Consider the following 27278-nt stretch of genomic DNA (forward strand, 5'->3'; position numbering starts at 1 on the left):
AAATATATGTCGTACATTTAGCCGAAGGATGGAAGAAAAGCTGTAAAGGTGCCGTGACCGTCCCTGTATGGAGACGCATCTGCGGATTCTTGAAGATAATCTGGAAATCTTTCGAACATGTGCAACTGAGCCAATTGGAATATTGCCAAAACAGGCAAAACAGGCATAGTTTTTCGTTATGTCAGAAATTGTGAGATAAATGGTGAATGCGTGTTCGGTGATATATTTCCGAGGTGGAGGCGTAACTGAAGCAGCATGTTCAGAAATACCAGCAATGTTCGTAAACAAAGCCGCCATTTTTTCCATGAGAGAAAATGGCCGGTGAATATGACGACCAAGGAGAGATTAACCATCAGATGCGCGGTGCAGACCCTCAATATGATATAGAGCTCTCTGGACTGATTCCGGTCCCGCGGGTAACTGATACAAAAGATTGCTCCTCACGGCGTAATCCAAGCATTAGTTATGAAATGAAGTTGATTGCAGCCAAACCTGTGACAGGTTCATTTGCACTTGGCTTCTTGTATTACAACTGATTGGCCCCAACCCTTTGCCAAGTCTCATTTATGAGAGCGCTTGCCTGTGTAATAGCGAAACGAGTAGCGGATGTAATGCTTATAAGGTGGCGATCACGCGCAGAAACAGATGCTCATGACGTTAAGACGCGTGACGTAACGCAACGGCGTCCCTGCTTCAAATCTTCTGCCACAACTCGGCGATACCGTAACCAGAAGACTGGCCGAGCGGTCGCCAGTCCACGTGCCTCCACTAGTCACAAACTACTTCCTAGTACGCATGCGCATTTTTCATTCGACTAGCGGTATAAACCGGATCGTCGCCTTCCTTTACTATCTTCTTTTTTTCTCTCCCTCCCTCCTTTTTTTTTTGACGTGCCTCCTAAGCGGAAGTACTGTAACCGCCTGAAAGCCTCTCGCGTCCCTTAATAGTAGCAGCGAAGTGGACACCAATACAGGCCTTGAGACGACATTGACCTTCACTCGCTATTGCTTTCTCACCACTCTTTCTTTTTTTGGCGCGTGTTTCTCGTGCGGATTATGCGATAACTCTCCGGAGTCATGCGGCGGCCGGTCATTTGACACCGACCACTGCACGAGGCCACAGCTGTCCCGTCATGGCTTCAGCTCGCGGTTCCAGCCTTCTCATTTTTCTGGCGGCACCGATGCTTGGTGAGCTTTCTTCTGCGAGTGCGCGGCGAATTCCTTCACTGAATTTCGCTGCCTAACCGCTGTGGCAGCTCAGTGGCTGCGGCGTTTCTCTGCCGGGCACGAAGTCGCGGGTCCAATTCACCACCGCCACGGGTGCGTTTCGATAGAGGCGAGTTGAATTGAAGTAAACGAAAGCGGTCGTGTTACTTACATTGAGATGCACGTTGAAAACAAAAATGTGGCTAATTTAATCGGAAGCATTTCATTACGGAATCTGTTAAGGCCCTAGTGTTAGATAGATCGCACGAATCGATCACATTTGCTGGCTATCCTGCTGTCTTGCTCCACCGCAGCTTTATTATTTTCTTTCATAGTTATGCCATTTTTGTTCACTGTCGAGCGTAAAAATTGCATTTTGAGGACCATTTCTGTCCTAGAGTACGTGCTGATGTCATGCTTTCAAACTGTAGTGCATCTTCTGGTATTCATCACTGTATCACATCGTCACTATGCCGTCGTCGGCGGTCCCCGCTACAAGTAGGACGACTCTCGTAATGTCTTTGTAGAAGCCCGTAGTAGCTTTTCTCTGGACTTTTATTAATTGAACACTGGTTCATCCACTTCGACTAAAAGCCATCGTAAGACCTTCTGCTACATCATGTCCGAATACAAGCGGTGTTAACCAATTTCTTGCGCTTGTTTTCATCCCCCTTTCTACAGCTTCTTGTTGCGCCAGGGAAGAGGGGCCGGGGTTGGAAACAATTTATGGGAACTCAAAGGGAAGCTGATTACTTTTTGAAGCGAGATCAGCGTGCCTTAGAACACACACTTATAACGCGAGATAAGAAGAAGGAAGAAGCATGTTCTTGATGCGGTAAAGCTGGCGAAACGATGGAGCACGTGTTATTAGAATGTGAAGATATCTGCCCAGCGGTCGATGAACATGGAATGGGTGCGCACGACCTTCTTCTATAGTCCTCCACACTGATGACCTCGAGGTTCTGGTCTCCGCATTGGCGTCGCACAGACTACCGTGAGGGTGGCCAGCAAAGAATGAAAAAAACATCCGTTTCCGCTTCTTGAACAGCCGTCGCAGTCCTGTGTCACTTTCTTGTGACGATACCCGTCTCGCAAAGGACTTCGTACGTCATAAGTATTGCTGACGGGCTAAGGCGTCCTCCACAATGCCACATCCGGAATAGCTTGGCCGCCTTCCTCAATTGTCGCCGTGCGCTGCTCCCAGAGCCAGGACCATTGTAGCCTTCTGATCATTCGTGAAGGGCATCGCTGTCTTGGAGAACGTGGTACCTGGCGTGGTACCGTTGAGATCTCCCATTATTGTGTACGCACTGACACGCCGAGCAAAAATGATTTACGTAATCGACAACAGCATATGCTGGCCGTACAGATCCGCCGAAACGCACTAGATGGACATAGCCTGCACAAGGTTTGTTTCTCTCGTTAAAGGGAACAAAAGGAACATACGTTCCGGGCGCGCCTATCTACATAACAGGATGAGTGCGCAAAATTACAGTCCCAAGTGCGCCGTCATGGGTTCCCGGCTTCGAAATCCCCCATTCCACCCCTACGGCTCCGCTACGCTTATGAATGCGTAAGCGGCGTGTTCTCATGATGCCGCGGCCATGACGTAGCGTGAAGCCCTGTTTCAAGCTGCCGCAACTAATAAACCCGTCTATCCGTGGCTATTCGCTTAGGAGCGCTTGAGCAGCTGCGCGCGAACGTGTATATATTTGGTACTTTTTGGATGTTTCGCACGCTTTTGTTTTTTCTCGGAAGCACCAATGAGGCAAAGCTGAGCACGAAACAAATGCTAGATTCGGAGGTTATTTGAGGTGCCTTACAACATATAATTGAAATGGTTGCGATTCAAGCAATAAATAACAAGCTCACTAATTAAAAGCCGTTAATTAATGAACACCTTGCGATGAAAAAAATACTGGCTATGAGTACACGCGACTACGGCTACTATCAGTCGCTAGGATTTCTCTAGATCTCTTGGTTTTTTTTAGTCTTGTTCCTAGCTAACTGGGACACCCGGTATAACTCCGACTGTTTTCGTTGCTTATGTATCTCTGGGCCCTTTTCAGTCTTTTCGTGTTCAAAATAATTTATGGTCGTGACAGGTAATCAGAACAATAGAAGAAGATTCTCAACAGTACTGAAAAAAAATTTACTTATTTATTTGCATATACCGCAGCCCACTATAGGGCTATAGCAGGAGTGGGATCCCCCCCCCCCCCCCATTATGCGCTATTACACATTATACATTAAAAACACACAACTACACAAAAAAATGAATGATTAAAGAAAATCAGTGCCCTTCCACTCTGTGAAGGATGACCAACGAAGCTGTGTATGTGGGCCCCTTAATGGTGAACTGCATCTCCTCCGCGGGTCGACCCGGCATTGCACCATCTTCGGGATCGGCCCGCGTACGGGGAGCTCTTAATGCCTGCTTCATCTCCGCCGCGGTTATCTACCCACATACCGGATGTGCTTAACGCCTACTTTTCCTCCGCCGCGGGTCGGCTCGGCATTTCGCTTAACGCCTGCTTCGCCTCCGCCGCGGTGATCGGCCGGCGTACGGGGAGTGTTTAACACCTGTTTCACCTCCGTTTTTCGCTTACGACACGAAAACTCATCGGGCGGTAGTGGTATACAGCTTCGCTGTAAAAGCGCTTTATATGTTAGCGAGTTGCTTGCCAGTGGTAGCTATAAAATCTTTTAGTAATTGGGAACGAATGCTACCGGGTAGGGAATTGCAAAGCTCTATTATACCTGGTGGGGCCCCTGGCAAGATTTAGCCTGACAGTTGTCTGGAGAGTGTTGTGCTGCACAGCGGGAACATATCGTAGACTTTGAACTGACGGTGCTCACGTGACCGAATTTCCGTCATTTTCTGCACTGAAGTGGCTTGGGAACAGAGGGCCAGACAACATGTTGAAAATGACCTACCTTCACATGTGACAGAAGGCAGTCACCTTTAAAGACAATTTTTACACACCTGGAATTTCCGAGACTAGTCACCTGCAGTAGGAATGTAGGAATATCAGAGAGCTAAAAGGGAACTATCCGTTTTGGAGAGCTAAAAGGGAACTTTTGAGAGAGCTAAAAGGGAACTATAGAGAGCAAAAGGGAACTATCCGTTTTGAAGAAAATGGTGAGGAACCGGTCGACAATGGAGAAGCGGCTGCTGACGTCAGGCGACGTCGCTCTCGTCACAGACGCTCATCATGGAGCAGCTGAAAAGATTGCAGTGGATGAAGCATGGCCACTACTGCCAAGGATAAGCCCTGTGGATAAACCACAACAAGCAGTGGCATCACAATGCTCCACCCCTCACCGAGATGAGCTGACAGAGCATGACCGCCTAAATATAACAATGCCCAAGTCTTTGATAATGCGATTCGCATGCTTGTGGGCAACTCGAATACGCGAACAGCTTGAAGCGCAGGGCGAGTGTTGAGTGCCCTGAGCCCAGTGCTTGCAAATCTTGCGTAAGCACAATGGTCTTCCACTGCCTTAACTCCGTGATGAAGTGCGCAGTGCGACGATGTTCCAATGGAATGCCTCAGAGGTGAAATCACAGATCTCATGCTTCCGCCAACAGGTTTTTACGAACCCATTTCCTATAGTGATTATATGTGAACCAAACGTGTCAAAAGCGCTACGGCTTCTCTGGGTACGAAGCCCTTATGGCGTCGACGTGCGCGGAATCTAGCAAAGTAATTGTTTACATCCGCACAGAACTAACTTACATTGCCCACTCGGTGCAACCTTATGCTGAAAACCAATACGTGTGTCTCCGCCTTACAAAGAATAAAGTGGCATTCACTCTTATTGGCGCCTACATCTCCCCATCTAGTCAGTTCGACGGCCACCTAACTGCGAGACATTATAACGGCCACTTCTGGACCTTGGATTATCACTGGTGACTTTATTGCTCATCATTTGGTTTGGGGAAGCTCCAGAATAGATTCCAGGGGCCGGAATGTTGTGGAATTTGTTTCCGACCACGAACTAAGCATTATGACCGATGGCAGTCCAACGTACTTGCGTGGCTCGACTTATAGCGGTGGCTTAGATTTGGCTTTCGTGTCACAGCATCTTGGTCAAAATGTTCGATAGTTCTCTGACATCGAGACTCATGGCAGTGACCATTATCCAACCTACTTAAGAATCACGGGATTTGGAAACTTCTCCTTTTCTACATCCCGACAATAAGGTGGTCAACATATAAGACCAAGGTGGAAGAGGCATGCAAGGAACGATTTGCCTGCACCATTGAGGACCTCATTACGAGTGTGCTGGAAGCGTCTAAGTTCACCTTTACATAAAAAAAAATACACGTACGGATTTCAACATGGAATATGAGCGACTTAAAAAGATTTCGACACGCTTCCAAGAATTGAATGTGTCCTTCTCACTTGAGGAATCGGACGCTGCTCTGGCCACATGCAGGCGCTTATCGTTGCTAAGACCGGATGGCGTCACGTACGCTGCTTTATGCCGCCTAGGTGAAGATTGCCGAGGTCGACGTCTGGAATGTTACAACAAGTCATGGAATAATGACGTTGTTCCTGAGCGGTGGAAGTCCAACTGCTTGATACGACTCCTGAAGTCTGGAAAGTCGCCACTCGACCTAGCGTCCTATCGACCCATTCAGCTGTCCAGCTATGTTGGGAAGGTCATGGAAACAATGATTCTCACACGCGTACAGTTGCATATTGAGGGCCACAACGTATACCCCGCGGTCATGGCTGGGTTTTGAAGAGACCACTCCTCTACTGACAACGTCATCGACCTTATGACGTCTGTGCAACAACAGAAAACACCTCAAACGCATATCGGTTGCACTTCTCCTCGATGTGAAAGGCGCCTATGATAATGTGACGCATGAAGCCACCCTTTAGGATGTGAAAAATAGTGGAATGAGTGTACGAATGTTTCGGTGGATTCGGAGCTATCTATTCAAAAGATCCTTAGTTGTGCACAGTGCGGCCGGCCGAACCGCTGACCATTACACTTGCCGTGGCGTCCCGCAGGCTGGGGCTCTTAGCCCCACTTCGTTCAGCCTTGCAATCCTTGGACTTGCCACGCTCTACCACATACAGTCAACCTTTCCATATATGATGACGTCATATGCATGTAGGCCTCGCCAGTTACACGTATCCAGGTGTGTGCACGGCTCCAAAAAGTAGTGAACTTGACATCATCGCACCTGGGCGCTCAAGGCCTCAGCATATCATACGAGAAATGCGCCTTGGTCGCTTTTACCGACAAACCCATGACTTGGTACCCCATTTTTAGTGACCACCAAACAATTTCATACGAAAAATCTCACCAGTTCCTAGGCGGTATTATCGACAGGGGCCTTTCATGGAGCCACCCCACCTAATACTTGAAGAAGAGGCTTACCTCTATCGTCCATATATTCACGTTTTTTACCAGTAAAACATGGGGCACATACGTGGCATCTATGCTTCAACTATTCCCGACGCACTTCTTAGGACACTTGCGATAAAGCACATCAATGCTGTCTAATGGTAAAAAGAGCTAACATCCATGTCCTACAGAGCATTGAATGCCAAGCCCTTCGAACATGTCTGAGGCTACCTCGAAGTGCTTCAACCGTTGCAACAATTGGCACCGTGAGAGACCACCCAATGGTGACCTATATAGCTATCGACGCACTCCGGGCGCATGTTCGCCATATATCCAGAGTCCCCGATCACCACCTCACTCGCTTGCCTGAGAAAAGACCGAAGGCAGCGTTTTCCAGATCAGTTGCGGCAAACCAGCACTCTTTGTCATTGAGGCACTCGCCCGCAACAAGAATGCCATCCCCTCTGTGGCACTTGAAAAAGCCTCCTGTGTACCTTGCTGTTCCATAAATAGTGAAGAAAGCTAGCCTGACCACCGCGGCTCTCAAACAGATCTCACATTTTTCTCACATCTCACATCTCAGATCTTTTGGATTTTTCGTACGCTAACCGAGTGTATGTTTACACGGACGGTTCCGTCTCGGAAAATTCGACAGCCGCAATTGTTATACCATCTCAATCGGTCGGCATCAAGTTTAAGACTTCACACGTAATGACATCTACAGGTTCAGAACAGGTCGCTCTTCACGCTGCTCTCGAAAACATTGAAAAAGAACCGCCTAGCAAATGGGCAATATTATGTGATTCCAAAGCAGCCCTCCAGAGCTTGCGAGGTTTACGACGTGGCAATTATGAACAGCTGGTGTCCCAAACCAACGAAATTTACAATTTTGCTTCTGAACGAGGACATGATATAATCTTTCAGTGACAGCTGGGACATTGTGGCATCGTTGGTAATCACCTCGCCGATGACGCTGCCCAACGTGCCCAGGCTGGAGCACCGACACTCTTTATACCTTTGTCGAGAGTAGACGCTGCCAGAGAGCTTCGCAGTCTCGCTCGTACCATCACGTTAAGTTACTGACATACACCACAAATCTCTAACTGTCATTTATACAACCTCGAAACATCACTGAAATTGAAATTACCAGCAAATCTTTCACGACATCACGCAGCACTGCCGTGTCGGCTGTGAGTAGGAGTAGCATTCACTAAATCTTAGTGCTATCATATTGGAATGGCGGACTCACCAATGTGCGCTACGTGCAAGTGTGAAGAGACCATCAGTTATCTTCTGTACCACTGTTCTCGCTTTGACAACCAACGTCAGGCTCTCCAGTGTGCGTTGAATAGACTGGCTGATAGGCCATTTACAGAAGCAAAGATCTCGGCAGCCTGGCCTCGCAGTTCATTACCCCGAAAGCAGTTCGAGTACGTCTTCGCTGCCTGAAGGCAACAGACTTGAGTGCCCGACTATAGGCATCCTGCACCTAACTTAGTGCACGTGAAAGTGTCATAGACTCATGTTTTCTCCCTCTCTCACTTTCACGCCCCCTCCCCCTCCCGACGTGTAGGGTAGAAAACTGGACTCAGTCTCGATTAACCTCCTTCGCTTTTCTTCCTCCCTTCTCTCTCTCTCTATTATGCGTGAAAAAAAGAACTGTATTTGTATGTGTTAGTACGAACAAAAATAGGTGTTATGTTCGAGGCATGGGAACTATGTGTAGAGCTTGCGTTAGTAAATGTGATATAGTTACATTCAGAAAGATCAGAGGTGGAGTTGTTAATTGCATATAAAAGTTTTAGACCTTCACTGCGATAACGTGAAACTAATGGCTGAATGTTCATAGATTGTTGAGCCTGTGTTACTGAGAAACTGCGGCTGTAATTTAGGCTCATAAAACGGATGAATTTTCGTTGAACGTTATTGAGAGGGGTTATTTCACATTGTTTGTAGGAGAACCAAACGACAGATACGCATTCTAGAACAGGGCGTTATAACGTTTTATATAATACCAGTTTACTATGGCGGGTGGTCTTAGCTAAAGTGCGGCGCAAGCAACCTAACCCTTTTAAGGGATTTGCCGTCTACATATTCGATGTGTTTAGACTAAGAAAGACGTTCGGCTTGAATCACACCTAAGTATTTATACTGAGACTTAAGTTTGATGCCATCCAGAGAACAATCGAAAGAGAGGGGGCTGTCTCTATTGGTAAATGACATCATGACTGTTGATATTCATTTGCCACGTTTATCACCAAAGTCATAAGGGATTGGGGAAGACGGCGACGGTCATCAACGGAGTTAATAGGTTCGTACAGTACGTAGTCACCAACATTGTCTGGATATAAAGTATGGACAGATTGCTTGCGCATATTCCCCGGCACGACGAAGTGCACAGCAGTGAGGTGGCCCGAGGGAACAGTGCAATTGGGTGTTGCCTCATCGGAAGACGCACATGAGCCGACTTGGAGCTTTCGCACACCGCGATCTGGCTAACGAAAGGCGATGTGTAGATAATCACCAGTGCTTCAGTTCCCGTTGCGGTTTTGTTGGAAAGCGTTGCATCCGTGGCGAATAATAATGCATCCAGAAAGCAAAAGCACGGTCTTTTCTTTATTTAGTGAGTGCGTCGCCCGTTATCGGAAAGGGGAAGCCAGAAGGCGCTCAATGGCTGCGCGGTCACGTGTCAAAGATAGGCGCGCCCACGAAGTGGCGCTGCAAGCGATCTATTCTAGGGTGACATAGAAGCTGGCGCCGCTGGGGCCAATTCTGATGGCCTCTGTTCAGCGGTATAGGCAGGGCACAATTGTCAATTATGGCAATTATAATGGTGGCTCACGGCCTGAACTTGTTCCTCTTTTCCTTACAGGCACGTGCCAGCTTAAGCTAAATGGCGGCTGTAAGGTGGAAACCTTGCGAGCTTGTGGCGAAGACTACATTCCATATACGAAAAGCCCGCGCCTACACGAGTCCGGGGATGAGTTCGACGAAGGATGCAAGTGAGTGAAGCCTGTCCAATTACTGGAAGGAACTCAGGGCCGTAATGACAAAGCATGCTGATCACAAAAGCTGTTGGTAATTGGCTGTCCAGCTTTTCTAACGCGACGCCTGTTAGTATTGGCCGGAGCCTCTATTTACGAGCTGTTCAGTGGGCGAATGGCTTTTTAATAGTGTCGTACTCGATGGTGTACCAAAGAAGTCATCGTCCCGACGCTAATTGTTACACAGCTCTTTCCTAAGAATACGAAATCATTGCCAAGGCTACGTGAAACGTGTGCAGAGAATACCTTCTTTTATAGAAATTACATGACAGCGGGTGGTTCATAACTAAGGGGCATTAATATTGTAAAAGTCTTGAGAGTACTCAGCCTGCATGTGACCTGTTGTTCAGAACAGTTACGATGTATTTTAAGGCGAAAGGTTTAGGTAGCTCGTTGCAATGGCTCATATCCCCATCCCCCTTAAAAAAAAGTGGCGTCTAGTGCAGTAATGCCAAAACTATCATCTTCCCGACTGGCTCCTACCCACGTAAGCAAGCAAAGATGCAATGATTACACGTTAATGAAGAAACGAAGGAAATAACGAAGGAAAGAAAGAGCGAACTAAAGAACAAAGAAAATTAAGAACAAACAAAGAAAGAACGCAAGGAAAAATAAAGATGGAAAGAAAGAAAGAAAGAAAGAAACAAACAGACATGGAAAGAAAACATGGACGTAACTAATTAATTAGATAAATAATTATGCTTTCGCATTCAAACCACGCAAGGATACTTAAGTCACTGTCAAATATTTGGTTGACTCCTGATTATCATTTCGTCTCAACCTACCTGTGAAGCTCCCTTTCTTCGGGGTTCTTTGTGTTCATGACACCTTTTCTCTCTGTCTAGTCACGTTCTTTTGTGGCATTCAGCATGCCTTACGCACGCCAGTGAAAAGTAAACAGGACAGTTAAACGCATATTCCAGGGCGTATGGTCTCATAAGGCTTGTTCTTCACTGATGAAGGAAGAGGTGAACCAGAATCCTAAAGATAAGGATAGCATTGGACAGATTTCGTAAGGTCGGAGAGCTGATACGGGAGACGGCAGCCCTGTTATCTTCCTCCCTTACGCCGCATCCCGCTTCGTTGATAGTGAAACTGATCTTGATAGCTGTGTGTGCTGTCCTTGTAGGAGGGACAAGCTGCAAATCCCGTGCACGCTGAAGTTCATCACTGACTGCACGGAGGGCCTCTCCCGTGCCGCGGCACTCGTAGCAGTGGAGGCGCTGGAGGAGAACGTCGAGGCTATCTGCAACGTGGGCTCGGACCCATACAAAGGTGTGCCTCTCGCTCCGCTTCCCTGCTTTCCCTCTCGCTCTTTTCTTCGGCATATGCAGTGCTCAGCGATTCAAACGCCATGAGGAACCCGCTATCGCTTCACGCTATCGGGTAGCGCTGGATGACCGGTTGGGGGAGGGGGGGGGGGGGCTAAATGCGGTCACAATCTGGCGCAAAGACCCTCGATTTCAGTGTACACCACAACGCATCAGCACAGTGTCTTCGGCACCCCCTGCTGGTTCGAAAACGCCCGACGCAATGCGTCCCGATTATAGTGCACGAATCACCTGAGTGTGGCGCAGTACACTGCATGCGCATTTCCAATAAATATCACTTCGGGAACAAAGAACCGCATTATATTCAGACACAAATGGCGTTACCTTGTCGGTCATTAGCGGAAATTCGCCATGTAATCGGAAAATCAGTTAACAGAAACGGCGCACTGGACAATGAATCAACGATTACTTGAACATCAACGTTCGTTGGCCGGTCCACCAGCGTCTAACACGTCGTCGCACTGTAGTGATATTGAGGGCACGAGGGCACTAAATTTGCAAACATGATAGCGTATAGACAAAAGAGCGAAGTGCGCTTTATGTCTGAATCACGGCTTGTCATTAATAGCGGTAACACGTGCGTGAGCGCCAGCCCACCAATATTACCCAGCGCAAGGAGGAATTGTCATGCCTAAACAGCTATCTTTTGCGAGTGCCTGCACGTGTCCGGGATTGACTGTCTGGCGCTGCCTTTCCTTGAGCATGCGCAGATAAGTTTCGTGTTTTCTTTCTTATCCGACACTGCATGACCTTTCACATAACAATCGGCGTTAGTATTGTTTTGTTCATTCAATTGAACTTGTATCCACGTCAGCACGCTTTCTTTTCAGTAATGCGAATTCTTACCTGTTTTCTTAGCGTTAAGTCGTTCAAAAATACTCGCCGTGGTGGCTTAGCGGCTGCGGCGTTGAACGGCTGAGCACGAGGTCGCGGTATCAAATCTCAGCCTCGGCGGACGTATTTCGATCGGCGAGAAATGCGACAACATCCGTGTATCATGCATTGGGGGCGCAATAAAGAACTCCAGCTGGTCAACATTAATTCGGAACAAAGTGCCTCCCACTTCGTACGTACTGTTTTTGTCTCTGTAGTTGAAATTTGCAGGGCTGCTTTTTAAGCGCAAGTAACACAACGAATACGTCTGTGTAATTTCCTGCAATATGAGCGGCAGTGAGGTTTCCTACGCAGCTAAGTGCACCGACTGGACAAGGTTATTGGCCTCGAGCCATGCGAGGAGAAAAAAACACATAGCGTGACAGTATTTTGTTACTTTCTAATAGACTGCAACATTATATAGTCTGCTTTCAACCCTTGTTTACGAATGTTTTAATAATCTGACTCGATCAAGTGATCAAGTGAATAAAACGATCAAGTGAATGTCCACTAATATTTCCTGTTTACGTTTGTGGAATGTAGCGTAATGTCTGACAAGTAGCATGCATAATTCTATTTTAACCTTTGCTGTTGTAATGTTCTGTTTTTTTATCACGTAGCGGCTGTAGAAATAGCGAATGTTCTGGGAACGAGCGCTGTGACTGCAAGTTAACGGGTGGCCGATCCATCTCAACTCTCACTATACATATAGTACTGCAGGCTACGCGCGAGGTATTTTACGGTCTCGTCTTTCACCGTTTTTTTATATCTGGCTTTGTGATCTTTCCTTTTGTTAATTTTGACATTCCTTAGTCACTGAAGTTTATTTTTGATGACTGGTTAACTGGCACTTTCGTGGGCTATGTGCCTAGGCTCACATTATTCAATAAATAACAAGTCAGGTAAAACTACGCATCGCAAACGGACTTTTTTATTCAGCTGCGCTGCTGTGTAAGGGCTAACATTATGGTTTTTCTGATTTCTTTCTTTATTTATTTTTTTTTTGCTCTTCAGTGATGTTTGTGCGGGTTGTATGCACCTATTAAGTTAGATTTTCCTGGCATCTGGCGGCCGTGTTGTTTTGCCATGTCTTTCTTTTTTTTCTCGCATACTCTTGAGAGCATGCAAGCAGCCTGCGTGTTTTTTTTTTCAGTAGCAGGTGTGAGCAGCACTGATTAGTAGACCACTACTATATTTTCTACAAGGTAACCATCTGATGAGAGATCCCATTACTACAATTGTAGCTAACAGGCATGCTCCTCTGCTGAATAATTGTAAGATCAGCGCGGGCTTGGATATACTGATTATATTTTAGTACGTCAACAGCTTGTGTTCATGTTATTAACACTTGCCGAGGTAATACACGCTTAACTACATTTACATGCGTCACATTTGACACAAGGTGATCGCAAGTTTAGGCTTCACCAAATATATCGAACACCTGAAACTCACACTGGTAGTACTGATATATTAATGAGTGCTGTTTGTCTTTATAATGTTGGCGCCATGAAATTTATGTGGCTAGAGTGCACGTATACTTGTATTACTAAACAAATAATATTAGTACTAATATTTATAACAAGTAAAATAGACACGCCGCATATGTTTGTATCTATATATAAGCAAAGGTCAAGTGCCTACGGAAGTGTGTTACTAATTTGATTTTCTTTGTTTCGTTGAATTCTCACACCAGAGTACCAAAGAGGCATCAAATGCATGAACGGTCATGGCGAAAAAATCCACAAGTGCTTCAAGGGCTTCCAAAGTCGTCTGGAACGGGCCATCGTCAAGGGTCCAGGCAATGAAGTTATTCATTACGCGTGCTGGTTAGTATATTTTTCAATCCACTCGATGCAATCGATTTGAACAGCTGGGCCTGAGATTTCCCGTTGATGCACCGACAGAATCTCTGTTGACGCTAAAATGCTTTGACTTGTTTATTTTCAGCTTACGCGTAAACGTGCTTGATTGTTCGTTCAATCTGCGACGAAATTACTAACTGTCATTTAGCTGTCGGAAAAACTTCACCAGGGAGGATAGACTGGGACGTTTCACGTACGTCATTTTTACGTTTCTAGATGAAAGGCCGCAATCGAAAATTGAGCGCAGAATAGGCTGAACAGGCGAAGAAACACCCAAAAGGAAAACTTGTTTTTCCCAACAATGTGTAAAATAGTTAATTCGAGTTTAATGGCGCAAAAGCGACTAAGGCCATGCTGAGGCAGTACAAAATCTAATGTTAAGGCAGCAACAGCTGGGTTACTTTAAAGTCGATGTAAATAACCAGTTTTATCTAAAAACTCGAACAATCAATGAATGGCACTAACGGCTCTTCCAATATAAAGGAAAGGTGTAAAGATAAATGAATAAGTAAGTATATGTATAAGCGTGTGTAAAGTAAAACAAATTGTTTAAATGTTTCCGCCTCTGTGTTACAGTATGTGGAAGGGACATAATGATGCGTTTACTGTAAGCGATTCATGGCATTTCTCGCAAGTTGGTGGGTTTTCTTTTCGCAGTATAAACTTGTCTGCTAGTTGCGTGTGTCCCATTCGAAGTCGACATAAGATCACTTCATAGAACCGTTCTTGGTGACTGCACGATTTCCAGTCGCCAAGCAGGAGTTTCGTCACGTGTAACTTGTTATTTATGCACGAGTTCCATTCTAGTTGCCATTTTGATGCTAGGGCCTTACGAAGCCCTCCGATACTATCTTTGTATGGAAGTGTTATGTGAGTTATGCTTTTGTGCACGGCCATGAACGCGCATCTATTGCTTCATTCCCTGGTATCCCAACATAGCATGGGACCCAGCATAATCGTATGGCTGATCCGTATTTGTTATTAAAGATCATGTTTAAAATATCACCAAGCAGAGCTTCAAACTCGGAGTTTAAGTTTAGAGCTCTGAGTGCACTTAACGAGTCAGTAGAAATGATAGCATTCTTGTGTTTGCGGGTGATGTTTTTGTTTTCACTGCCGTTCATACCGCATAAACTTCGCAGGTAACGACTGAAGAAAAATTATTTATCCGAATGCCATTTTCCAATTTTTTTCATTATGACTCTGACACCCACGTATTCTTTCGCTTTAGAGCCGTCAGTGTAAAATTCCGTGTAATTTTTACATTTTTTTAGTAGCTTGAAACTCTTGTATTATGTGTTCTTGTGGAGTGTCATTTTTCTTTATATGTGTTATTGTCCAGTCCCATAGCCGTGTAAAATTACATCATGGAGGTAACCTAGGTGGCCTTTCAGCAACCTGCAGGACCTCGTGAAGAATATCATGTCTTACAGTATTCCTCGTGTCGTAAGATAGGTGGCCGAACCTCGCTAGGTTTATTTGTGTAGTGCACCCGCGATTTGCATTGTGTTGCGATGTTGTAGCATATAAGCTGTGGTGATGACGTAATTATCAATGCGTAGGAAGGAAAGTGTACGTAGTGCTCTATGATGTTGCAATGAAGGCTCATTGCAGTCAATGTATAAACTTTGAGCAGGCGATGTTCTGTAGGCATCGCTCGGAAGTCGTAGGGCGAAATTATGAGTCCGACCAAGTCGTATAAGTTTAAAATTGCCGAGCTGCACCATAAACTTCACTATCGCAATCCAGAATGCTATGCACAATGGACCGATATATACGTAGAAGGCATGTTCGGGCAGATCCCCAGTGCTTGCGCGATAGTACTTTGAGAATATTTGATGCTCTATTTGCCTTGATTTTTTGTTTTATTAATGTGGGTCAGGAAGTTCAGTTCTTGTCAAAAGTTAGGCTTAAAAATTTATAGTCTTCGTTGACAAGCAGGGTTGTACTATCCAACGTCAGAACTGGATCGCAGTGTAACCCTCGCTTCTGCGAGAACAGAACTGTAACAGCTTTGTATGTTGAAAAACGGAAACCATTTTTGTCAGCCAGTTGTGCGAGATTATTTATCGTTATTTGTAGTTGTCTTTCACAGGTGGGTAAGTTTGACGCGCGGCAAGCCACTTGCTAATCATCGATGTATATCGAGTGCATAACAAAGGATGGTATTATTTTGTTAATAGAGTTCGTTTTGACTGTAAAGAGTGACCTGCTCCGAATGCGACCTTGTGGAACGCCATTTTCTTGTGTAAACGTGCATGAAAGTATTGTGCCGAGACGTATTTGAAGTATTCTAGTTGACATGAAATCAGACAGACAGCTTCGCATTCTGCCACGAATTCCCGGGTCAGCCAGGTCTCTCTAAATTCTATATCGCCACGTGGTGTCATACGCCTTTTCTAAATCGAAGAAAGCCGTGAGACAGTGCTGTTTGTGTAGTAAGGTGTCAAGTGTTTCATGTTCTAGTCGTAAGAGATGGTCAGTGGTGGAGCAGCCCATTTTGTATCCGCACGGGTGCATGTTTATTAAGCTTCTTGGTTCAAGGATGAACGTGAGTCATGTTTATGATGCTCTCATAGTATTCTGCTAGAGAACTAGTCAGTGCAATGGGTATGTAGCTGCTGCGGGATGTTGAGGGCTTGCCATATTTTAGAAAAGACACTACTACCGCATTTTCCAATCTTTACGCATTACCCCAGGCTCCAATATGTTGTTGAAAAATTTAGCAAGTGCCTCTACCGACGCTTGAGATAGGTGTGCCAGAATTGTGCAGTGGACGCGGTCAAAACCTGTTTTTTTACCGGCAAAAAGAATTCTGTTGAATTCCTGTATTGTGAGGAGGTTATTATACAGTTTATATCTCCGCCGACTCTTTATATCTTAAGAATGTAGAGTAGTTTGCTGAGCAGGAGACGTTGTAAAAGTCTTCGCCTAATAAGTTGGCCTGGTCATGTAGTGTTGTTCGTGTGCCTGAACATGTGAGTAGTGGTATTGTGTATGATGAGTACACTCCTTTAAATTTCCCCATCTGATCCAACATTCATTTCCATATGACTGTACTATTGACTGAATATATGTATTTTTGCCATGATCATTTCTCCGTATTTTTTCTAATAAATCGTGCTTTGGCTTTGGCCTGTTTGACATTTAAGAGGTTGTCATAGGTGGGGTACTTCCGCAGGATTCCCCAGGCCTTAATGTATTCTTTTTTAGTTTCATTACACTCGTTTGTTCACCAGGGATTTAGCGTTTTGCGCACAATACAGGATGACTGGGGTAGTGCCTTTCCTACCGCTGAGATTATGACTTCAGTTATTTTTTTTAAATTCACTAACGTTTAGTTCTTGTGAAAAGGCAACTTCCAGTTTCGCATTCTCCATAAAAAGCGGCCAGTCAGCGAGCTGCAATTTCCACCGGCGTGGCCTAGTTACTAAGGTTGGTGGTGATATTAGGAGTTTGATGACTGCGGGTAAGTGATCACTACCATATGACGTGTCGAGGGCTTCCCATTTAACAAGACATAATGAGCAAAAAGCTAAATTTAAACAACTAAAAGTACGGGAAGTCGGTGAAAAGTAGATCGGTGCACCCGAGTTTAAAAGGCAGCTGTCGTTGGACAGAATAAATTCTTAAACTAGTTGCCCTCCTTGGTCACTTTTGACACTGCCCGAAAGAGTACACTGAGTATTAAAATCTCTTACTAAAAAAATGGATCCGGTAACTGATCTGTTAAGTTTTCTAATAGTAAAATGAGTGGGGGGTCGAATATACAGTGAAGAAATCGTGACGGTGTTGTGAGAGAGAGAGAGAGAAAGGCAAAGAAAAGGCAGGGAGGTTAACCAGAGATTATCGCCAGTTGGCTACCCTGTACTAGGAGAGGGGCAAAGGGATGCGATAGGCGAGAGAGAAAAGGTTATAAATGAAAAACGAACAACATACACAAACACACGTACACACGATACATACGAACTGTTTCTGTGGGCACTGTCATGCAGTCTGCGAAGGCGTTCCTAGTGTTACGCAGCTCACCGTCGAATCCTACGTCTTACAGTGTACAGTCACAATATGGTTTTGTGACACAGAATAGTGACGGCTACAGCCTCGAAATATGTATTCAATTGAACATTTAAGGCAGGAGTGTCACTCTGCACGAGTATAGCGACTCCTCCTAACAAACGGCTGGAGTATTCGCGGTCCCTTCGGACAGCGGTGAAACCTATGAGAATCTGGCTATATTTTGGACTAAAATTCGTTTCTTGAAGACACACTACAACTGGCTAAAAAATTGTAAGATATCTGATGTGACCTATACTGTGTATGAGACATCTGCAATTCCACTTGTACAATGAGAGCCATTATTGTAAAATAAAGAAAATGTACTGATTTGAGTGAACTTAAAGATTAGAGGTGACATGCGATAGGGAACAATACGCGTTTCATGGGTGGTAACCATTCAGGTTACCTGCCCCTCTTTCGGCGCAGTTACAAGGAACTTGTGCTTCTTAGAGTGCTCAGAAGAACGCTGTTCCTTTGGCGTCATTGACGCTGGGGTTTTGGTATCGACCACCATCGCCTTCTCTGAGGCGCTGGATGATCGAGAGCCAGGCGCCGAGACAGGCGTGTCGGGCTTTGGCGTTCGGCTTAGTCTTGGGACCTGCAGAACAGCTGTCTGCAGGGCCGTTTTGGATGATGGTCGAGCAGCACTAGCTGCTGCCACCGAGGGGGCGGATGGAGTTGCTACGGGACCACTGACTGTGACCCTTGTAGACTCCTGGGACCAATGTAGTGCTGCCCCTGCCACGCCACTTTGGCATAGCTTATATTAGCTGAGAGAGAAAGCGTCTTCCTCGTTTCGAAAAAGGAATTCTCTTTTACAGTGAGAGAAATCACGTCCTTCTTCTTCCAACAGGGACATCATCGTGAATATGCTCAATGATCCCCTTTGCAGTTTCCACAGCGCGGGCAAGCTTTAGAGTTTTCGGATGGATATGCAAGACGTGGTAACGTGGGAAGTTGTATAGGTCGGTTCGGAGGGTAAATTGAAAAGGTGCACCGGTGCGATCTCTTTTCAGAAGCTCATCTGGTAGTCGGGGCAACGCTTCTGCCATAACATGGTTTCAAAATTTAGCAGCGGTGGTAGCCACCCACCACCGAGCCCAACAAGGGGACGTACAGGTTCCGACAAACATGCACACGCCAGCTATGCACCGCCCACTATAACCTAATGTGTTGCCGCTAGGAAATTAAGGAGTAAGTGAAAAGAAGACAGGAAAGATGAAAAGGCTAGAGATAAAGACGAAGATTGAAGTGGAGAACAGGAAAAGGTGACTGCCGGCTTCCTCCAGATGGTGAGTTTTGAGCTGCCGTATATTTGACGCAGAGGCCGAAGAGGTGTGTTGCCTCCGCCGGAAGGCCTTAAAGGTGCAAACAACCAGCATTGGCTCAAACGCCAGGATCCTCCTTTCCACAGGCATCGCTAAGCCGCGCACGGCTACACAAGGGAGGATCCTACCCTCGTGTACTCGGGTACGTGGTGTCGCAACACATAAAACACCTGCTCACGTAGATGCCGCTGCGGGGACAATGTACGAAATGTATCTGTAAATATTAAGTATCACACAGGTGAATGTTCCTTCGGCTAACTGAACTGGTGCATAAACTGTTTTCACGAATGGTTTTCAAGATGTTACTGTACCGCGTGTTAAGCGGCAAATGTATTTGAATAGCTCACGGGGCAAACGAAATATCCGTCTAGAACGACACCAAAGATTGGTTTAGAACTGCAACAACTCACCATCCAAAAAATTCAGCAGTGGCGAAACTGATGACACACTGAAATTTGACGAAATAGAGATCCAGAAAGCTCCCTTCTTTTGAGCCCTACAAAGGTTTTGTACGCGTCTTAGAAATATTCCCATGACAGACATTAAAATAAGCTCTTTGGTATGGTATAGGTGCAGTTTAATATCGTGGATACCTCGTTATGAAATGAGGCATGCATAACGTTATTTTTACCTCAAAGCCACGCAACGTGCAGTGCACTCAACTCCTCTCTTGATTCTTCGTCGAGTCAGCAGAAGGCGATATTTTAGTTCAATATTTACTGGTGCAGCGAAGCGTCATTACTGAGTCATCGCTCACTCCAAAGTTCTTGGCTGTTGTATATATTAAAAAAAGCATACACACCGAAGTTTATTCCTGTTGTGCTTTAGAAAAAGATTCACAGGAATAGAGGTCCTTCAACGTGGGTTTCCGTTTACGTGATGACTTTGGGTCAACGGTGCCCGTTCGCCTTCTAAAATTTCTTTGCGTATTTTCAGTCATTTCACGCAGAATCTCAGGATATGTTTATTTGTCCCTCTCTTTTTGTTTCTTTTCAGTGCCCTTACTTTAAAATGACGTTATAATAGCTAATGTTCTACCCATATCTTTGTACACGGGTCTGCCATTTCTTTTCTAATCTGTTTTTTTTTATGAATGATTTATCAGTCAATGTTTTGGTTCTGCTCTGTAAGCTTCTCTGACGTTATCAGTCAAGATGGTGCACTGATGAACCGCAAATGATCAGCCACTACTTTGTTTAGTCGATGTAAGTGCTCATAGACCAACGCGACTCGCAGAGGTCGGGTGACAAAGCGATGGTCGCAAATACGGGCAAACGGTCGCTTTGGTCAAAAGACAACTGTTTGATGTGAGTCCCTTTGGGGGTGGGGGGGGGGGGGGGGAGGGGGGGATCGCAAAACTACCAAGCCATGCAGCGGCACAGGAAAAGGACATTTGTATACGCTGGAGCTTAATTTATGTGGCGACGACGGTACGCGCAGATTTGAACGTTATCAATCCTAAGCATTCTGGTATGGTGACGAGCAGGTAATGCTTGTCGGCGTGAACGTCGGTCGCCATGTGTCGCTTCTTGGTCGCGAGTCGCGATCGGTCGACCCAGCTGTCTATCGCCAATGTGTATGACCCTAAAATGCTGTAAAAGTGATTGACGCAAATGAAAAGTGACTGACAGTCAGCAGACTTCAGCTATTCATGCGGCTCTCAACTCACTTACTGCGCCGTGCAGCAGCCTGTCGCAGCGGACATGGTTGTCTTGCTTAGTTGAGTGCCTGTTTGCTTAATCGAAATACTGACGCTTCGTTCTCAGAACCACTTCTTTGAGGGCGATCTTATGAGCTGCCTTGAGTGTCAGCTCCTTGTGGAGCATCCCGCTTATTAGGTTTATGTTTTGGTTTGGAAGTTTGAATGAAAGCTGTTTGTTGTACTTTCCATTCATTGATATTATGAGGAAGTTTGACTGTCAATCACAATAGTTTAGAGCTGTGTTGAGCTCTTCCAATATGCTGTGATCATCGTGCCAAATAAATAGACAGTGCTACTGGTTCTCACGCTCGTGGTGACAGCAGTAGCATGATTATTAATTGACCAGGAATAGTTATGGATAGTTATGTGCTATAGCACCTGCAGTGCTGCTTGTTACTCTCGTCCTATTTCCACGTTTCTTTCTCTATCTTTCCTGGGTAGCGTTTAATACATCGGGATAGCCAGCCCTTCCCATTTTTCATAACTTATTACAAGAAAACGTGGAATATTATTTGGCTCTAGTTGAAGTCGATGAAACACGATGCCTTCCTGAGACCAGCCGCGGTGGCTTAGCGGCTATGGTGCAGCGCTGCAAAGCACGAAGTCGTGGGCTCATATCGCGGCCGCGGGGGCCGTATTTCTATGGGGGCGAAATGCAAGAAACGCCCATGCCCCATGAATTGTGGGCAAGTTAAAGAACCCCAGGTGGTCAAAATTAATCCGCATTCCCCCGCTACATCGCACCTCATAATCAGATTGTGGATTTAGCGCGCGAAACCCTGGAAGAAAAAGAAAAGGAAATGTCTTCCTGAGCGAGTCGGAGGTGAAAATGGGCCACTGTTACTGCGCACCTCACTCTATCGCTTCTCCGCTCTCGTGAAGAGAGAAGAAGCAGCGTTGGAATGCAAAAACTTCTTGGCTGTACTACATTCGTGACTGAGCGAAATTTTTGTGCAGCACCTACCTACGAGTAGGTATATGCTAGTAAGTTTTAGACTGTACGGCATCAGGATCGACCCAGATTTTTAAACTGCACATAGCAACAGGAATCCACTCCTTTAGACATCATTATTGCCCACGAAAGGGGAAAGAAACACACGTACGCGATACGGAAAAGGAGGGATTTCTCACTAAAGAGGCATTCTCTTGAGAAAATAATAGTTCACACATTCAATATCGTTTTCGCCGCTAGAGCAGTGCATGTTGTGTCCTCTAACACAGACGAACACAAGAAACCGCTCTTAAAGTCAGCATGGCCTACAGAAAGCCTGCATAAAATCCCGGAGCACGGATCTCATGCCATAGCCCGGTGTTTAGCACGTCTGACATGTGTTGAATTACGGAGTGGTTGAAATGGGTGAAGCTTCATTTTATTGGTTATACTTCGAGGATTGAGCAGAGGATGAAAAGACAACCGGGTGACAATGGTAAAACGGAAAGTAGAGCAGATCTACTTTTGAGTGGATCTGCTGTAACCCTTCCCAACGTGGCCGTTTTATTTGGTACCACATAATATAACTGCCTTCTAAAATTCACCCAATAAATTTCCTCAAGTGGAAAATCCTATATTTAGAAAGCTCAGAGCCCGAATTCACAAAGCATTCTGTTCGTAAGTGCATTTTGCCATTTGCTGAAGGTTTTTCTAATAATATACAGATAAAGATTGGTTCGGATTTTCCCTTAGAAACAGTTCTTGCGTAAGAGCTTTCTATGAATACATGCTCAGAATTTTATAAGCAGATCTTGTGAACATTGCGCGCTTCAGTCAGGTTCTCTCATGCGTCTAATATCGCAGAGTTTTTCCTGACGAGCTTCCACACATCCTCGCATCGCTTCATGCTCTGCACGAGTTCTAGCTATAAAAACCTTGTTTAAATTGTGCTTTCTGCTAATATTTTTTTTTTTGAATCTGAAGAAAAGCCCATATGAAGTAGGGCAGAAAGAAACCCTTATGTGAGAACGTCTGGAGTCAAAAGATCTTAAACTTAATTGGGAAAAAAATATTCTCGCATATAAGTGTTCAATCTCTTGCTAGTCTTATTTGAATATATCTGACCGAGAATGACTACATGCAAAAAAAAAAAGAAATAAGTCTTTCATCCAGCCGTATAATGGCAATTCAGGATAGAAACAAATAAGTGCTGTCGTAGTATCCCCGGCATTGCTTTGGTACCGCCATTGCTTTGATTCCCTCATTAGCCATTGCAGTGGTCCTAAATGATCTCTAATTTCGGCGAAAATGCATTTATAGACATTCCTTGTCAGGTAAGATAAGATCACTAAGATAAGCAGAAGCTTATCTTGGTGAAAACGGATGTCTAATTTTATCAGCTAATATACAGTTTTAACGGTTCAATTGTGACTAGCAATTCTACCGCATATCATGTAGAACAAACGGGGAGCGCCATCTTGTGCCTATTTTTCCTCTACTGTCCCATTTCTCGACATGGTCATTCGGTAGTTCTTTTCGTTCGTAAAATTGAAGTTTAAAGTTTGTCAATTTACTTTCTGTTGCGTTACTTTCTACAGATGATTACTCTACGTTAGGCTATCTTCTGCAAAAGAAATTCATTTCTGTTCGTGTAAAACGTTGTGTCTTGTGTCATTATATTTTTTATCTATTCTTGCTTGCAGCCATTACGAAGGGCAGGCCGCACTCTGCAAGTAATAAATCGCAGTCAAATAAAGTGCCACCAATATAATGAACGAACGGAGAAATTCAAGAAGTTCGTCAATCTACTACACAGAGAGTGCAATTAATGTGTTCACACAAGGAACGCCTAGTACATCCTCAATGATAATCACATACTAAGATACCTCGCTTCAAATTACTAATTTCCACGACTGTTTTCTTGCTCGCTTCAGTGTTCCCATTTGGTGCTAATTTATTTATGCTAGTTCTTTTCAGACGCTGCTAAACAGAAATTACTATCCCCTCACCATATACCTCAAGTCTAGGCTCTGGAATAGTGACCTTGCTAATTTTCCAAAATGAGGTAGGCATATCTTCTGTGTGTTTGGCTTTAACTGTGGGGCTCAAGAGCAGAGGCCAGCTGAGTCCACCGAACCATATTTGCACCGATTACATGAAACGCCTGTGAGCGCACCTCAATTTCCATTCGTACCGTATGGAAAAGTTGATCACGAGCTCGAACGTTTATCGCTTGCTCTTTTGATCGGGCATTCATTGATATGTTGTGTCACAATGCTCTCTTGCATCGCAGCTCGCATCATGAAACAATCGACTGCGTATCCAACGCTCTGGCGTCATGCGAGAGCGTCGGCTCCAAGGATTTCATGCTCGGAGTCATCGAGCAGATGTTCGGTGAGACCCTCGACCTGGTCTGCGGTAGCTACACGAAGGGTTCGGCAGGCTGCAGGGCCTTGCCGAAGTTGCCGGAGCTTGGCAACAAAGATCGGCGGATCGGCAACCTGATTGAGCTCCTCTTGGAAGCAGCTGGCAGGGTTGGAAGTAAAAGCTAGCCCCGTTACACAACATGCTTTCATCATCAGCCTGATTACGCCCACTGCAGGGCAAAGGCCTCTCCCATACTTCTCCAACTACCCCGGTCATGTACTAATTGTGGCCATGTTGACCCTCCAAACTTCCTAATCTCATCTGCCCACCTAACTTTCTGTCGCCCCCTGCTACGCTTCCCTTCCCTCGGAATCCAGTCCGTAACCCTTAATGACCATCGGTTATCTTCCCTCCTCATTACATGTCCTGCCCATGCCCATTTCTTTTTCTTGATTTCAACTAAGATGTCATTAACGCGCGTTTGTTCCCTCACCCAATCTGCTCTTTTCTTATCCCTTAACGTTACACCTATCATTTTTCTTTCCATAGCTCGTTGCGTCGTCCTCAATTTAAGTAGAACCCTTTTCGTAAGCCTCCAGGTTTCTGCCCCGTACGTGAGTACTGGTAAGACACAGCTGTTATACACTTTTCTCTTGAGGGATAATGGCAACCTGCTGTTCATGATCTGCGAATGCCTGCCAAACGCACCCCAGCCCATTCTTATTCTTCTGATTATTTCACTCTCATTATCTGGATCAGCAGTCACTACCTGTCCTAAGTAGATGTATTCCCTTACCACTTCCAGTGTTTCGCTACCTATCGTAAACTGCTGTTCCCTTCCGAGACTGTTAAACATTACTTTAGTTTTCTGCAGATTCATTTTTAGTCCCACCCTTCTGCTCTGCCTCTCCAGATCAGTGAGCATGCATTGCAGTTGGTCCCCTGAGTTACTAAGCAAGGCAATATCATCAGCGAAGCGCAAGTTACTAAGGTATTCTCCATTTACTCTTATCCCCAATTCTTCCCAATCCAGGTCTCTGAATACCTCCTGTAAACACGCTGTGAATAGCATTGGAGAGATCGTATCTCCCTGCCTGACGCCTTTCTTTATTGGGATTTTGTTGCTTTCTTTATGGAGGAGTACAGTGGCTGTGGAGCCGCTGTAGATATCTTTCAGTATTTTTACATACGGCTCGTCTACACCCTGATTTCGCAATGCCTCCATGACTGCTGAGGTTTCGACTGAATCAAACGCTTTCTCGTAATCAATGAAAGCTATATATAATGGTTGGTTATATTCCGCACATTTCTCTATTACCTGATTGATAGTGTGAATATGATCTATTGTTGAGTAGCCTTTACGGAATCCTGCCTGGTCCTTTGGTTGACGGAAGTCTAAGGTGTTCCGGATTCTATTTGCAATTACCTTAGTAAATACTTTGTAGGCAACGGACAGTAAGCTGATCGGTCTATAATTTTTCAAGTCTTTGGCGTCGCCTTTCTTATGGATTAGGATTATGTTAGCGTTCTTCCAAGATTCCGGTACGCTCGAGGTCTTGAGGCATTGCGTATAGAGGCTGGCCAGTTTTTCTAGAACAATCTGCCCACCATCCTTCAGCAAATCTGCTGTTACCTGATCCTCCCCAGCTGCCTTCCCCCTTTGCATAGCTCCCAAGGCTTTCTTTACTTCTTCCGGCGTTACTTCTGGGATATCGAATTCCTCTAGATTATTCTCTCTTCCATTATCATCGTGGGTGCCACTCGTACTGTATAAATCTCTATAGAACTCCTCAGCCACTTGAACTATCTCATCCATATTAGTAATGATATTGCCGGCTTTGTCTCTTAGCGCATACATCTGATTCTTGCCAATTCCTAGTTTCTTCTTCACTGCTTTTAGGCTTCCTCCGTTCCTGAGAGCTTGTTCAATTCTATCCATGTTATACTTCCTTATGTCAGCTGTCTTACGCTTGTTGATTAACTTCGAAAGTTCTGCCAGTTCTATTCTAGCTGTAGGGTTAGAGGCTTTCATACATTGGCGTTTCTTGATCAGATCTTTCGTCTCCTGCGATAGCTTACTGGTATCCTGTCTAACGGAGTTACCACCGACTTCTATTGCACACTCCTTAATGATGCCCACAAGATTGTCGTTCATTGCTTCAACACTAAGATCCTCTTCGTCGCTTAAAGCCGAATACCTGTTCTGTAGCTTGATCTGGAATTCCTCTATTTTCCCTCTTAGCGCTAACTCATTGATCGGCTTCTTATGTACCAGTTTCCTCCGTTCCCTCCTCAGGTCTAGGCTAATTCGAGTTCTTACCATCCTGTGGTCACTGCAGCGCACCTTACCGAGCACGTCCACATCTTGTATGATGCCAGGGTTAGCGCAGAGTATGAAATCTATTTCATTTCTAGTCTCGCCGTTCGGGCTCCTCCATGTCCACTTTCGGTTATGCCGCTTGCGGAAGAAGGTATTCATTATCCTCATATTATTCTGTTCTGCAAACTCTACTAATACCTCCCCCCTGCTATTCCTAGTGCCTATGCCATATTCCCCCACTGCCTTGTCTCCAGCATGCTTCTTGCCTACCTTGGCATTGAAATCGCCCATCAGTATGGTGTATTTTGTTTTCACTCTACCCATCGCCGATTCCACGTCTTCGTAGAAGCTTTCGACTTCCTGGTCATCATGACTGGATGTAGGGGCGTAGACCTGTACAACCTTCATTTTGTACCTCTTATTAAGTTTCACAACAAGACATGCCACCCTCTCGTTAATGCTATAGAATTCCTGTATGTTACCAGCTATATTCTTATTAATCAGGAATCCGACTCCTAGTTCTCGTCTCTCCGCTAAGCCCCGGTAGCACAGCATGCATGCTATGCATGCATGCACAGCATAGCATGCTTTATCCCCGCCTGATGGTGGGTGGGCGGCGAGAACGAGGCAAGATGACGAGTTAGGCGACAACTTGTGCCCGCTTTCCTCCGAATGACTGGGAATTGCAACGCAAGGGCCTGCGGCTGTGTTTAAACGTTGCAACACACCCTTTAAACCAAACGTTCATACACGTTGATTTCGCACCTCAGAGTTACGCGAGAGATCCAGCCTTCTTTAGGAAAGGTGATCTCACTCGTTCATTAAAGGAAACATTCTGTTATTCTGTATGTGTCTTGCATGTGAAAGCATCCCCCATGCTGCAAGAGAGTAG

General features: G+C 45.3%; 1 protein-coding gene across 1 annotated transcript; it reads left to right on the top strand.

Moving 5' to 3' along the window:
- Positions 1 to 592: 592 nt before the first annotated feature.
- Positions 593 to 27230, top strand: LOC126534599 (uncharacterized). Its single transcript, XM_072289344.1, has 6 exons — positions 593 to 1187; positions 9445 to 9574; positions 10746 to 10891; positions 13514 to 13646; positions 23993 to 24264; positions 26970 to 27230. Exons 1-5 carry the CDS (start codon positions 1133 to 1135, stop codon positions 24249 to 24251), a joined length of 723 nt encoding a protein of 240 aa, XP_072145445.1. The 5' UTR covers positions 593 to 1132; the 3' UTR covers positions 24252 to 24264; positions 26970 to 27230.
- The last annotated feature ends 48 nt before the right edge of the window (positions 27231 to 27278 follow it).

This window comes from Dermacentor andersoni, chromosome 7 (genome assembly GCF_023375885.2).
Source record: "Dermacentor andersoni chromosome 7, qqDerAnde1_hic_scaffold, whole genome shotgun sequence".
Taxonomy (NCBI): Eukaryota; Metazoa; Arthropoda; class Arachnida; order Ixodida; family Ixodidae; genus Dermacentor; species Dermacentor andersoni.

Excerpts from the sequence above, each read along its gene's own strand:
- LOC126534599 (XM_072289344.1), top strand. The coding sequence starts at position 1,133 with ATGGCTTCAGCTCGCGGTTCCAGCCTTCTCATTTTTCTGGCGGCACCG. Across the intron at positions 1,188-9,444 it reads TCTGGCGGCACCGATGCTTG|GCACGTGCCAGCTTAAGCTA; the intron begins GTGAGCTTTCTT and ends TTTTCCTTACAG. Across the intron at positions 9,575-10,745 it reads GAGTTCGACGAAGGATGCAA|GAGGGACAAGCTGCAAATCC; the intron begins GTGAGTGAAGCC and ends CTGTCCTTGTAG.